The 12,275-nt window shown below is 37.3% G+C and overlaps 1 protein-coding gene across 1 annotated transcript in view; it reads right to left on the bottom strand.

Moving 5' to 3' along the window:
• Nucleotides 1-2,154: 2,154 nt before the first annotated feature.
• Nucleotides 2,155-12,275, bottom strand: part of LOC104276410 (patatin-like phospholipase domain-containing protein 2) — a 13,826-nt gene continuing 3,705 nt past the window's right edge. Inside the window, exons 3-8 of the mRNA XM_009872709.1 lie at nt 11,802-12,011; nt 10,722-10,782; nt 8,462-8,677; nt 6,940-7,072; nt 5,613-5,729; nt 2,155-2,527 (exon numbers count right to left, since the gene is read on the bottom strand). Coding sequence (XP_009871011.1) covers nt 2,236-2,527; nt 5,613-5,729; nt 6,940-7,072; nt 8,462-8,677; nt 10,722-10,782; nt 11,802-12,011 — 1,029 coding nt within the window. The 3' untranslated portion in view covers nt 2,155-2,235. The remainder of the gene's footprint in view (nt 2,528-5,612; nt 5,730-6,939; nt 7,073-8,461; nt 8,678-10,721; nt 10,783-11,801; nt 12,012-12,275) is intronic.

The raw sequence follows: 12,275 nt of genomic DNA, 5'->3' as shown, positions 1-12,275 counted from the left end.
TTCCAGCCTAGGCCATTCTGTGATTCTACAAAATTACGATGACTTTTAGGTCAAAGAGGAGCACAAACAAGCACATCTCAAACCTCAAAGTAGTAACCTATGTTACTACTCTTAAAAAGATACACAAACTTCAAAACCATTCAAACCTTCAATGAAATTAACACATCCTGGTTTAACTTGCAGCAGGCAAAATATACTGTAAGAAAGCTTACACAGGTAACAGAAGAGAGTGGTTTTTTTATTTTACAAAAAAGGAGACAAATATTTGAGTTGTGCACAACAGAAGTGATTAAGGTTGTATTTGAACGTAGTAAATCCAACTATTCCACTTAGCAAAACAGAAGCAAAACTTGGCATTTCTGCATATATTCTAACACATACTGGTAAAACTCATGTTTTGCAGAACATTAAACTTTCTATAACTTCATTTTATAAAGTTACAAATAAAGACAGTAAAAGATACAAGATCTGTTTTATAATTGCAGGTAGAGCAACATTTCAAAATTTTCTTGCAAATTTAGATATACACACAGACAACATATGAACCAGAAAGTTGAAGTAAGATAGCACCAGTCCTCTGTAGTATGGAAATGGATAGCATGACACTTTCTCCCCTGTGCCCCACCATTCTAAAATCAATTTTAACATTGTAAAATTTAGCACTTCAAACTCAGGGAAATCACAACTGAAACTGCTTAAAGGCTGGCCCAGTTCAGAAATGCTACGCTTTGCTATTTGACAGACTTCTGGATACCAAAGTTCACACTCCACAGTCCCCTCTCCTGAGCACCACAATCTAATCGCTGCTCCTCCTTCTGTAAGATACCATCTGTAAACATCTCTCATCTCTTCTCTGGGGTGCGCCCCAGTTGCACAGAACTCACATTCTTGAATAAGGAGCCTTCAGATGTCACATGCCTGCCCCCAAACTCATGCACAAATTCAGCTTTCAAGCCATCATCTCCTTCTACTTAACTAAAATAAAATTTAAAAAAATCAAAAGAGCAGTTAATGTTCACATTTCTCCTGATGTATTCATACACCAATGCACTGTCTTTATCAAAATTATTCAGAACCTTTTAGGACCCTGAAAGTGTTTCAAATGCTCATCACTCAGTACAGACAGGATTGGCCTGACTTTCAACCCATTACCTGAGACCTTTGCACAGGTATCTGGATATTGATACTTCCACCAACTCTTAATGTTCGCTTCTTCCAACAATTGGTCTTGAAAAAACTTCCTTTGGGTAATCATACTTTACTGAGACAGGACAGACCCCTTCTTTCTTCTCTCTTTTAGCAAGAGGGAAGTGAAAGGAGAGATGATAAAAAAAACCTCTCAAGTTGGAGGTGAAAAAATGATTGAGAACTATTGGGCAGCAATCAGAGCAAAGACCTAACATCATTCACCACTTGATACTGAATTTTTTTTTAACATTACCTGTAAAGTTTGACACCTTCTCAAGTTACTGCTTGCTAACTAATCACAGTCACTATTTTACCTACTTTTCAATACTTAGTCAAGCATTAAGGCCTTATTAATTACCAAAAAAGTCCTCTGACATCACTAAAACTGTGCCTGTTCACACTTTGAGGGAATATGTCCCATTTCATCTTTTTCCCTTGAAGTGTTTGAATTTAAAGAGCCACAGAGGAGAAGCAATATGAACTGTGGAATACATAAAACAATCTAGAATAATACCGTTCCTATAGTATCTTGTACAGACAACTTTTCCATGAACACAACAATATGTTTAAATATAAGGCAAATGAACACTGGAGGCCACCAAAAAGCTCATTTGTGTATTTCCCTTTATGAAGTAAAAGTCCAATTTCAATTAAGTGCTATAAAAGTCATCCTAACACAAAATATTGTTAAGAATTATATTTTTAAAAGCTTTTCTTACCAGTGCTTGTCTAACAATGCTTACAAAATTTACATTTTTATGCCAAAAGTATTTTTTAAAAAATATTTCCAGACACACACTGTTTACTACAAGTCTTACTACAGCTGATTGTGCTGGTGCTTCAACAGAATCGTAGTCTATTTACTATAGCAGCCACTGTTTTTATAATCCTTAAAAGAGTAGAATTCCCAAGGCAGATTTGTCAGAAAGCTGTAAACAAATAATTTTCCAGGACTTATTGGCAATAAACAAAGTGATCTCCAGTCCTGTATGATTTAAGTTTCTCTGCCCAACTGGAATTTTGGAAACTGTGGAATCTACCTCCAAATTAATACTCTGGAGCAGTCTGAAAACTTGTTTCTGAGGAAGAATCAAAATCTATTTCCATCCCAGACTCTTCAGAATTTGTGAGAAAATTAGGATAGGAGTTTAAGTCTGAATGCTCCTGCATATTAGCAGGACCATTTTTCATAGCTGAGTGCATGAAGCATGAAGATTCCCAGAGCCAGGTTTCAATGTCCACAGAAGAGTGAGGCATTTTAAGGTGGCAGTATGAAGAATTAAATTCCATAGTAGATGGGACAGTTTGACATTTTCTTAGTGATACATAATTGTCTTTCCTGTTAAAAAAAAAAAATATTAGCGTCACAATGACATTTGTATTACTGTTCAGATGTCTAACAGGGAAAATAGGAAGTAACAGGGAAAATAGGAAGTAACAGGGAAAATAGGAAGTAACAGGGAAAATAGGAAGTAACAGGGAAAATAGGAAGTAACAGGGAAAATAGGAAGTAACAGGGAAAATAGGAAGTAACAGGGAAAATAGGAAATTCTAAATGTATTTAGTTAGTATGGGTATGAAACATCAGGAAAAGGATCTTGAAACCATCATATCTAGAAGAAGGGCATATCTACCATTATGTCTTGTTCTCAGAAGCAGGTATAACACACTTATAGTAAAAGTCACACTGTTCAGAGAGCTCAGAAGGGTGGACCCAAGTTTGTACGTTACCTTTTAAACAGTCCCGATCTCTCCCCCAGCCATCCACTTGGAATATTTGCTGATTCACCAATCACAGTGTTAACTGAACGTTAACAAGAACGGTCTCAACATTTACAAGTTGAGTAGCAACTGCAGTTTGTTTGACTCCCCAAATACCATCTCTGCATTCCACTTGACAACCAGCTAATTTTCACCAAGCTCAGCAGCTGGAACAGACATTTCCTACACTCTAAACCAGCACTTGAACAACCAGGTTAATCTCTTCCAATTTCAGAAACAGGAAACTGAAGTTGTCACCAGGAATACCCTTTCTTTTTCTTTGAATTTTCTTCTCTCTTGCAGTGCTTTTAGGAAAAAAAAACCCAAAACAATGTACGACACCCCCTCTCACACACATAAAAAACCAACTTCCCACACACACACTTCAACACCAATTTCCATACCTGAAGTTTAGGTGCACTAGAAGATACCATCCACCAGGTTAAGTTTCCTAAAAGGATTTTTCAAACTGTAAACAGCGCAAATTTTCATGTGATTTAAGTTTGATTCCAAAACAGAAGCTAGACCTGATGACATAAGGGGAAGAGCATAAAAAAAAAAAAGGTGGGGGAGGGGATTACTTTCTGCCAAAGCAGGTTCTCGGTGGATGCTGAAACAAAGTACAAGCCACAAAGAGTCACCAGTAGAATACAACACAGGATTCTACTCACAGATCCTTGGGACCTCACTACCTGAAGAAAGAATCCACTTAAAGGAAGGCTTCAGAAAACTTAGAAGTTTGATGGCATCAACAGTTCAGTGGGAGCTGATCACCCTGAAGATACCATAAAAGCATACAGCAAAAGCCATATGGCCACCACATCCTGCTTTATGGCCAAGAGCTTCTCTTTCCACAAGAAGAGAAACAATGTTTCTGGTTAATCATGTCTCAGAGACCCCAAGAAGTCAGATCTGAGAGAGTCTTGTGATACCGTGCCTCCCAAATACCCATTTCGGATGAAAAGTCTCGTAATTGGCAATGCGGGAATATGAGCAACATCAAGAAGCTGCTAAATAAGAGTAAAAGCAGCAAGATGACTACACTCAAATTTATTGTGGAAAGGAATCAGAAATATCACTAAGAGAAGAAGGATAAAAGGACACTGGATAACATGTGCTATCAAATAACTGAAGAGATGATAGCAGGATGACAGCAAATATATACCAATAACTATGCTTCTGCTTGGAGAGATGGCCTCCAAAGCCAACTGGTGTTATACAGAAGGCTTTAACTGATATCAAAAAGGGAGAAGAGAGGCTGTTTGCATACAGGAATTAAATGCGTCTGAATTCTTGATAAAACTGAACATTATGAAAAGAAAATCTCTACAACCTAATATTAAATACCTAATACTTTTAAAGAGGTAAGAAAATCCAAGCTTCAACACCATTCAGTCTTCCATTAAGCCAGAACCTTTAACAGTAAAAGTTTGACTGCTCTGCACTTCTAAGAGATGGAGCATATGAATCGGAGCTTTCAAGATGCCGATCCAGAACCTAGAAAAGCTTCTCTGAAGGCAGCTGGGTCAAGCAGTCCTTCTCAAACACATCAAACCTGCATTCCTGTGGGTCAGTGTATAGCACTGCCAGGTCAAAAATGACCATCTTTGATCTTCCTCCTTATCTAACTTTAGTAATAGAAACAGGAAGACAAAACTTCCAAGAGCTCTTGGCACAAATAAAATAGTATTTTTTTGTTTTAATTTAAAAATGTGCTGTATATAGAACATGGTAATGCTTTATTTGAAATAATTGCTGCAGTTAAGAGCCTCCAGTGCTACAGTTCTCTTGGAAGCCTTTATGAAGCATTTAAGAATTCTGTTCACTCTTGATAGCTTTTCAGGCTAATTTCTCTCTTCCTTCTACTTCCTACCCAGCAAATCCAGGAGTTGAGACAATCTTCAGAAAAATTACAGTAAAATTGATTTGAGTTTCTCTGCTAAAGCCTGGATTTATGCTTTTTAGACTAAATCTTAGAAGACTTCATATTTATAAGCATTTGGTCTTCAGAGAGAACCTGTATTTTTTTAACTTCTAGTACTACTCTGACACAGCTGTGCAACTCTGTTCCAGCAACAAGTGAATTTTTTAGCAAGATAAATCTAAGTTGAATATTGGTCAGAGTCATTTTGTGAAAGTTCGCAGAGTTCCTTGGGCAATGATATTCTTAGATCCATACCAAGATGAGTTGTCAACAATTCCTCCATATACACAGTGCTATGAAGTTTAACAGAAGCAAAAAGTCTGAAAAGCTAAAGTCTCACACCAGTTCAGTCAGAGAAGCTTAATAAATTTAGTTACAATCAGATTAGAGGTTCCTAAATAGAGGATGGTGCCAGCTACTGTTGAGCAGAGAAGAAATAAGGTCTCTGTTCTCAGCCAATGCCTGTTCCATTACTCCTCTCCCCAAAAAGCGTAAGTCTGCCAACAAGTAACAGCTACTCACCTACAGAATGTAGGAGTCATTGATGAGTTACAAACACAAAGCACCAGAAAATATACTTAAGAAACAATGTTAAGGATTAGAAACATTGAGAACTATTTTGTGCTACCTTTGAAAAAGTTATTAAATCTTGCTCTTTAGAGAAGTAAACTTGAAGATCTGACAAAAGAGAGAGAATTTCTAAAAAGCATCATTTGAGTGCAGCAGCACTCCACTTTACCTGGAGGTACAGAACAGCTTGCTTTTAGCCTGGGAATAAACTGTACCAGCAATCTGACAAAGCTGTTCTTGCATCCATCGAACATCAGCAGGCATGTCAGGAAACCAGTTTACTAACCTGCAGTCAAAGACAAAACACACTTGTTTTGCAAGCAGTAGATCTAATCTGCATTACGCTCTTAAGTATCGAATCCAACATCCAATAAATTAACATAACTTTAGTTTTCCCCAAGTTAACTGCCCTACCAAAGTCTCCAGGTCTTTCCAGCCTCTCCAAATTTCCATCTAGTCCTTCCTTGCTTTTCTACAAGCTAAGAAAAAAGGCAAGACAGACCACTGCATCTCTAATTTATGATGAGCTGCTGACCAGTGTGTTCATTCCACGCTCCAGGACCAGTGTTTAGTAAGCCTGCAAAAAATTCCTGTCTCTGAGACCTCTTTCTCTGTGGCAGAAACTTTCTGATCAGTTTAAAGTCAGGTGGAAGAGGAAAGAAGAACAAAAGAAAATGGAAGAAGAAATAGAAGGTAGACACAGAACAATGTAATGAAGATCTTTTTTTCCTTATGATACTCTTGACAGAAGTCAGTTGCACTGGCTAGTGGCAAGTGCCACAGGTTTCTGTTGAAACCTGCTTCCTCCCCATTCCCCCCAAAATGGCACAGAAATGCCACATGAAGTGGCAAAGAAACAAAGTATTTTACTGGACTTTTATGTGGTTCCACTTACAGAACATTTGATTTTTCAAGTATTGCTAACATGATAGTAATGATATCTGTCATTCAAGGACTGGAATTCTCTCTTAAGCAAGCACAAGGCTTCGGGTTCATGGTGCGTTCATTTAGCATAATTTCTCCTTTACAAGAATTGCAAAATTCATGAAATTAAGTACTATTTCAAAAGCACAACTTCCAGTCAACCTAAGCAAGCCTGGTAAGAAAAATTACACAGTGAGTAAGCACTGGATTTCAATCCTGACTTCAGAAAGGAGCTGAAGCACAAGAACTACTTGGATAGAGTTCAAATACCACTGCAGAATATACAACAGTAATAAAGAATGAGGTCCTGAAATACACAATTAAGGGTGCTTCTTTCAAGCAATTATGAGACAGCTACTAGTAATAAGAGTAAGTGGTTTAGAAATATTAACATTTTTCTAGCCATAGTCTCTAGAAGCTTTAGGAGGACACATTACGTAGCTAGCAATAATGGTCTTCGGACAGTTACCAGAAGAATTCTAGAATACTTGAATGCCTACAACGCTGAATAAGTTCTCAACGAATAAATTTCCAAAAGCATAATAATTCTAAAATGGTTAACAGTTCCTTACCGTAAAGCAACAGAGTAAGCAGATTCCACTGGCAGAGTATATGGTAGCATCAGATAGGATATCACCCGCATTGGGAAGAGTTTAGAGAACTGAGCATAGAATCCATTCTGTTCTTTACAAGCTTCCTGCAGTGCTTATGAATAATTATTTTTGAAAAACACGTTAGACTTGAAAACAGTTGCAATATTTTTCTCTAAGTTTGGTAATCTTAGAATTGTAGAGTCATAGAACTGTTTAGGTTGGAAAAGATCATGGAGTCCAACTGTTAACCTAACACCGACAAGTCCACCATTAAACCATATCCCTAAGCTCCACATCTATACATCTTCTACTAAATACCTCGAGGGATGGTGACTCAACCACTTCCCTGGGCAGCCTGTTCCAATGCTTGACAATCCTTCCTGGGAAGAATTTTTTTCCTCATATCCAATCTAAACCTCCCTTGGTGCAACTTGAGGCCATTCCTCCTTGTCTCATAGCTTGTTGCTTGAGAGAAGAGACCGACCCCCACCTCGCTACAACCTCTTTTCAGGCAGCTGTAGGGAGCGATAAGGTCTCCCCTTCAGCCTCCTCTTCTCCAGGCTGAACAACCCCCTTTCCCTCTGCCATTCCTCATCAGATTTGTTCTTGAGCCCCTTCACCTGTTTCAGCTGACATTATCAAGTGTTACTGAATAAGGCTCAAACAGAAAACAAAAGAATTGATTTCAAGACACTCTTACCATAAACCTTCTCTATGCTATTTTAAAATATGGGAAACAGACTCATACCACAAGGACAAAAGCCATTACTCAGAACTTTTAAGCAGTAAATCAAAGAATTAATTCATAGAAAGAGGAGGTAAAGTTCACCTCTCCAAAAACACTTATGTAGATTCCTGTTAGAGGCTGTATAACTCTGAAGGAGTTTGTTTAATTTCTAGAGTTCCACATATTCCAGCTGTAACATATAATTATAAGAAATATCGCATTTCAAATTTTACTCCCCTAGGTCACTGGAATCACATATTTTGGCAGCATCCCCAAAATGAAAAACACCCAGCAGCATGCACAAAAAACTCTAGGTGATATTTATAGACTAAAGAAATATCACAAGTGGTTTTGGTCTACAAATAGCTTATTAAAAAGACAGGAAAGCCAGAGAATTACAAGTCTACATAAGTGAGTTTTAAAAATAAAAGGGGGATAACCAGTGTTTGGATATGAAGTTCAACTTCGGTATGAAGTACAAGCTTACAAAAATACTGCACATGAAAAAAGTTTATTCATAACCAATGACAATTCAACTCACTACTCTGTAGTGTTGCAAGTAGCTCCTTCCTCTTGCTTCAATCTTATTTCTGTAGCTAAATTAAAATATAGCTGTTCACATTTAATAAGTATTGAAAGAACTTCTTTGGGTTAAGCTAGTCTCTCAATTTCGCAGTTATAAGAAAGCATCTTATTGAAATAACAGTAAGGAGTGGAAGAAAATAAATCGAAGTTTGCCATTCAGAATTACAGGAAACAGCGTGAAGAACATACCTTTACGAAGTCTAGGTGGCAGACTCTCAAATATGCTCTTCTCCAAAGGCCATGCATTTTGCTTCAGCTGGTCATTAAGTACTTCCATTTGCAAAGTTTCTACTCTGTTATTTTCTGCCAGCATTTTTTTCTTCACATGGTCAACATGTTGTGCAGCCTCATAAGGATTTCTTTTTGTGAAGGACAAGTGGATATAAATGGAGTCATTCAGAATACCTGAAAAAGTCAAGAGTTTCCACTTAAGCTTGATCCATGAGTCTTCAGAGTACCCGTATGGTACCCGTCATCTGCATGCCCATACAAAGGCCCATCCTGACAGAACGCGAGCTATCCAATGTCAAATACATTTGCTTTTACAATCCCACAAACATTTAATGACATTGAGGAATACTCATTTGCAGGTTTAGGTCTTACTTTAAGAGGGATTCCGAAGAAAAGGAAAAAGCAAACAATTAACTGAAACTGCACTGGAAACATACAGTCACTTACTAAAGTTCTTTTCCAGCAAGAAAGCAAATGATTTAAAGAAGAGGAGGAAAACTGATTTAATATTTATTTGGAAAAAAACAAAACAAAACCATGCCTAAACCACAACAGACATTTGGGAAATTTGACCTGGCAGGTGTCACATGAGTAATTTGAGGCATTCCTACAACAGGCTGGAGAATGAAAGTCTGTAGAGTACAATATTAAGATATATCAAAATTATACATCTAAATTAGCATTGGTTGCCTTGCAAAACTGGTGCCAATTAAAAAATACCATTGCTAATTACCTTAGAAACAAGAATTAGATAATGAGCACAAAGTGAAAAACAAAAGAATGGCATTATGCTCAGTTTCCAGAAAATCATTTTAAAGTTATATATAGATAAAGAATACCAACACTGAATATGATTCATACCTACAGACAACAGAATCTGTATCCTCTTACAATTACTCCTAAAAGAATATATGGTAAAAATAGTATACAGCGATTTTTTTTTAAAAGTTACATTAAGTGTTACATACAGGGGGGGAAAATAACTCCCACAGCTGAAATAATTTAACAAGAAATGAGATGCATAACAAAGGACTTTGGAAAGGTTATAATTATCACTGATTACGCTTGAAGCAAGACAAATCTGTGACAGAATAAGAACAAAGGTGATCACAGGATCAGTAACATGGAAAAGGACAATAGTGCAACACACAGAGGCTGTGGGGAACATACATGAAGGAATCTCAGATACCAGGGTCAGATGGAAACATGCACACAGGAAACTCGGGGTTTCAGTACAGCAACAGAACACAACCACAAATTACAGGTGCTCTGCATAGACTCTTGTGCTTTAATCACCTCGTAAAAAGCATAAAGCAGGACTCTCCCATTAAATATTTAATAACATAACTAGAAAATAAAACTCTTAAGCAGAATTGTGAATTCTTAGAGAGCAGTGTTCTGAGAAAACTTGAATATTTAATGTTTAGATATAACAGAGTATAAGCAGTGAGCACATGGAGCTATGACTGCATTACAATATCGGTATCATCTGTACTAGTACCAACACCACATCTCAGCTTCCATTCCTCTAATCCGACCCAGTATCAACTTGCTTCTGCAGCCAAAGACTACAGAGGCCAGGCATATTTTAACACATGGTTAACTTCATGCTAATACCAAGTTACTGTCTTTAACTTGTTTGTCTCAAAGTGTGTAGAGCAGTAACATTTAATAGCACGTTACTAGAATTAAGAGAGCAGAGGAACTTTCAGTTCTTCTCCCTAAATTTATCAGGGTCTCAACAACTGCTACATTACAAGTTGTCTTCTAAAGTCTTTCATGATACAGACTAAGGATTTGTCTTTGACTAAGCTTATATTGTTGTTAACCAGCTCCCAGTTGTGGACTACAGGTTTCACAGGAGTGAGAAACAATAGCGTATTCCTATCCCTCAGAATTAACATAAAAGAAACTAATAGTTGATTACCCAAGAATTGGAATTCTTTGGTAATTCCACTTAACAACACCTCACACTCACTTCCCGCAATTTTGATGGAAACACAAAAATTCAGTTTCTCTGTGGCACCACTTCTAGCTCAGGTGAATGGTTACTACAGCTTTGTGATTCCTACAAGAACTAAACTTAATCATAATCCCTTAAAAAAAACCCTCAAAGACTTAGCCCCTTCTTAGCTACATATAACCCCCTCACCTTCTTTGTTTTATTTAACTCAGGTTAAGACCACATCATCAATAATTATCCATACGTGTAACATACCATTCTCTTTCAAAAATTTAAGAGCATCTGAATATCCTTGCTCACAGATCTCTCCTAGTACCTGTAAGGACAGGGTAAACAAGTCAGATAAATAAAAGTAGATCTAACTTAAGATCAACAGTTTGCAGAATGAAAAGCCACTTCAACTACTCTCCATTCTTGTAAGAAAAATTTACATTAACAATTGTCATAATTCAAGAGATTCCAGTTAATATTCCTACTGTGATGATGCATACATGTTCGTGCCTACATGACCTTATCTTTCAGCTATTACAGATGCACTGAATTATTCACCAAAAATGCAAGCAAGAACAAAACACGGTGGCTTGGAACATGCCAATTTCCCTCCTTCCATCCTAGTGCTTCCCACTTCCCAAAACTATAGAAAGTCAGTTCTGCAATTCTCCTGCTCAGATTCAGTGTTTTCCATATGAAAACATCTCTGACTAGATGCAACACCAACTCACCTACACAGTAGCTCTAGACAGGAAAAAAAAAAGCCCACATAAGTAGAATTTAATATTTTTCTTCAAGTGATCAAAACCACCTCAGTTAAAAAAAATATACCTATAGCAGTCAGGAGCATTACTTCTCCTCTGCGGTATCTCTCAAGCCAAATGGCAAAGTCTGTTTTCATTTTTTCAGCTTCTACAAGGGCAATCCAAGAGCACTTCCCTCATCAGATCTGCAACTAACAGTATTTACCAAAGTTTAAAGGCTACTTGCCTGTGTGAAGCGTTACTTGAGAACTTCACAAAACCATGAGGCTTTAGAACTTCTGCTCTGTTCTACAGCACCTGGCTAGCAGGTAAATGTGAAAAGGTTACAAACTGAAAGTTACTGATTTACCAGTGTTGATTTTGTGATAGAATCCTGTGCTAATTCCCAAATAAATACTGAAAGCCAAAAGCAGGACATCCATTTTTAGTCTGAGAGAGACTAAAAATAAGGAGAATGAAGACTAACCATGGAAAAAAAAATAAACAACTAGATGAAATGCTAAGATCACTGTAGCTTTCTGCAAAGCAAGGCCTTTATATGGAAAAATGTTTTAGTAACTACATGAAGATAACGACTTACTTTAGGTTCTGGTGGAAAGAGCGCTTGTGTCAAGCGATAAAGGTTCCCCAAACTGAACTGAATGCTGGTGTTGGTCACATTCATTTCATGAAAATTGGCAGAATTCCCCTTTGGACAGATATCGCACTCCCCAGCAAAAGGCGAAACTGTGATGGTATTCTTAGATTCATAGTGAGGTAAGTTGTCACTGATTCCTCCATCCACGTAGCGCTACAAAAATTAACAGAAATACAAAGTCTCAAAGGCTGAAAATGTAGAACTAGCAGATTTCCCATGAAATAATTAAACAGCATTTAAGACTGTAACAGAAGAGTCAGTGCCTACACTCCCAGGCTAAACATTTTGAGTAGTATGCTTTGTGCTCTAACGCCAGTTAAAAATCATCCCTACCTGTAGTTCCATAGACAGCCTAGAAGTACTCTATTTGGGATTTTTCTGTATGTTTAAGAAAGAGTAAGTCCATTGGAAAGACCA

Source organism: Apaloderma vittatum, unplaced genomic scaffold (genome assembly GCF_000703405.1).
Source record: "Apaloderma vittatum isolate BGI_N311 unplaced genomic scaffold, ASM70340v1 scaffold23847, whole genome shotgun sequence".
NCBI classification, from domain to species: domain Eukaryota; kingdom Metazoa; phylum Chordata; class Aves; order Trogoniformes; family Trogonidae; genus Apaloderma; species Apaloderma vittatum.
This window is presented reverse-complemented; position numbering and strand designations above follow the sequence as displayed.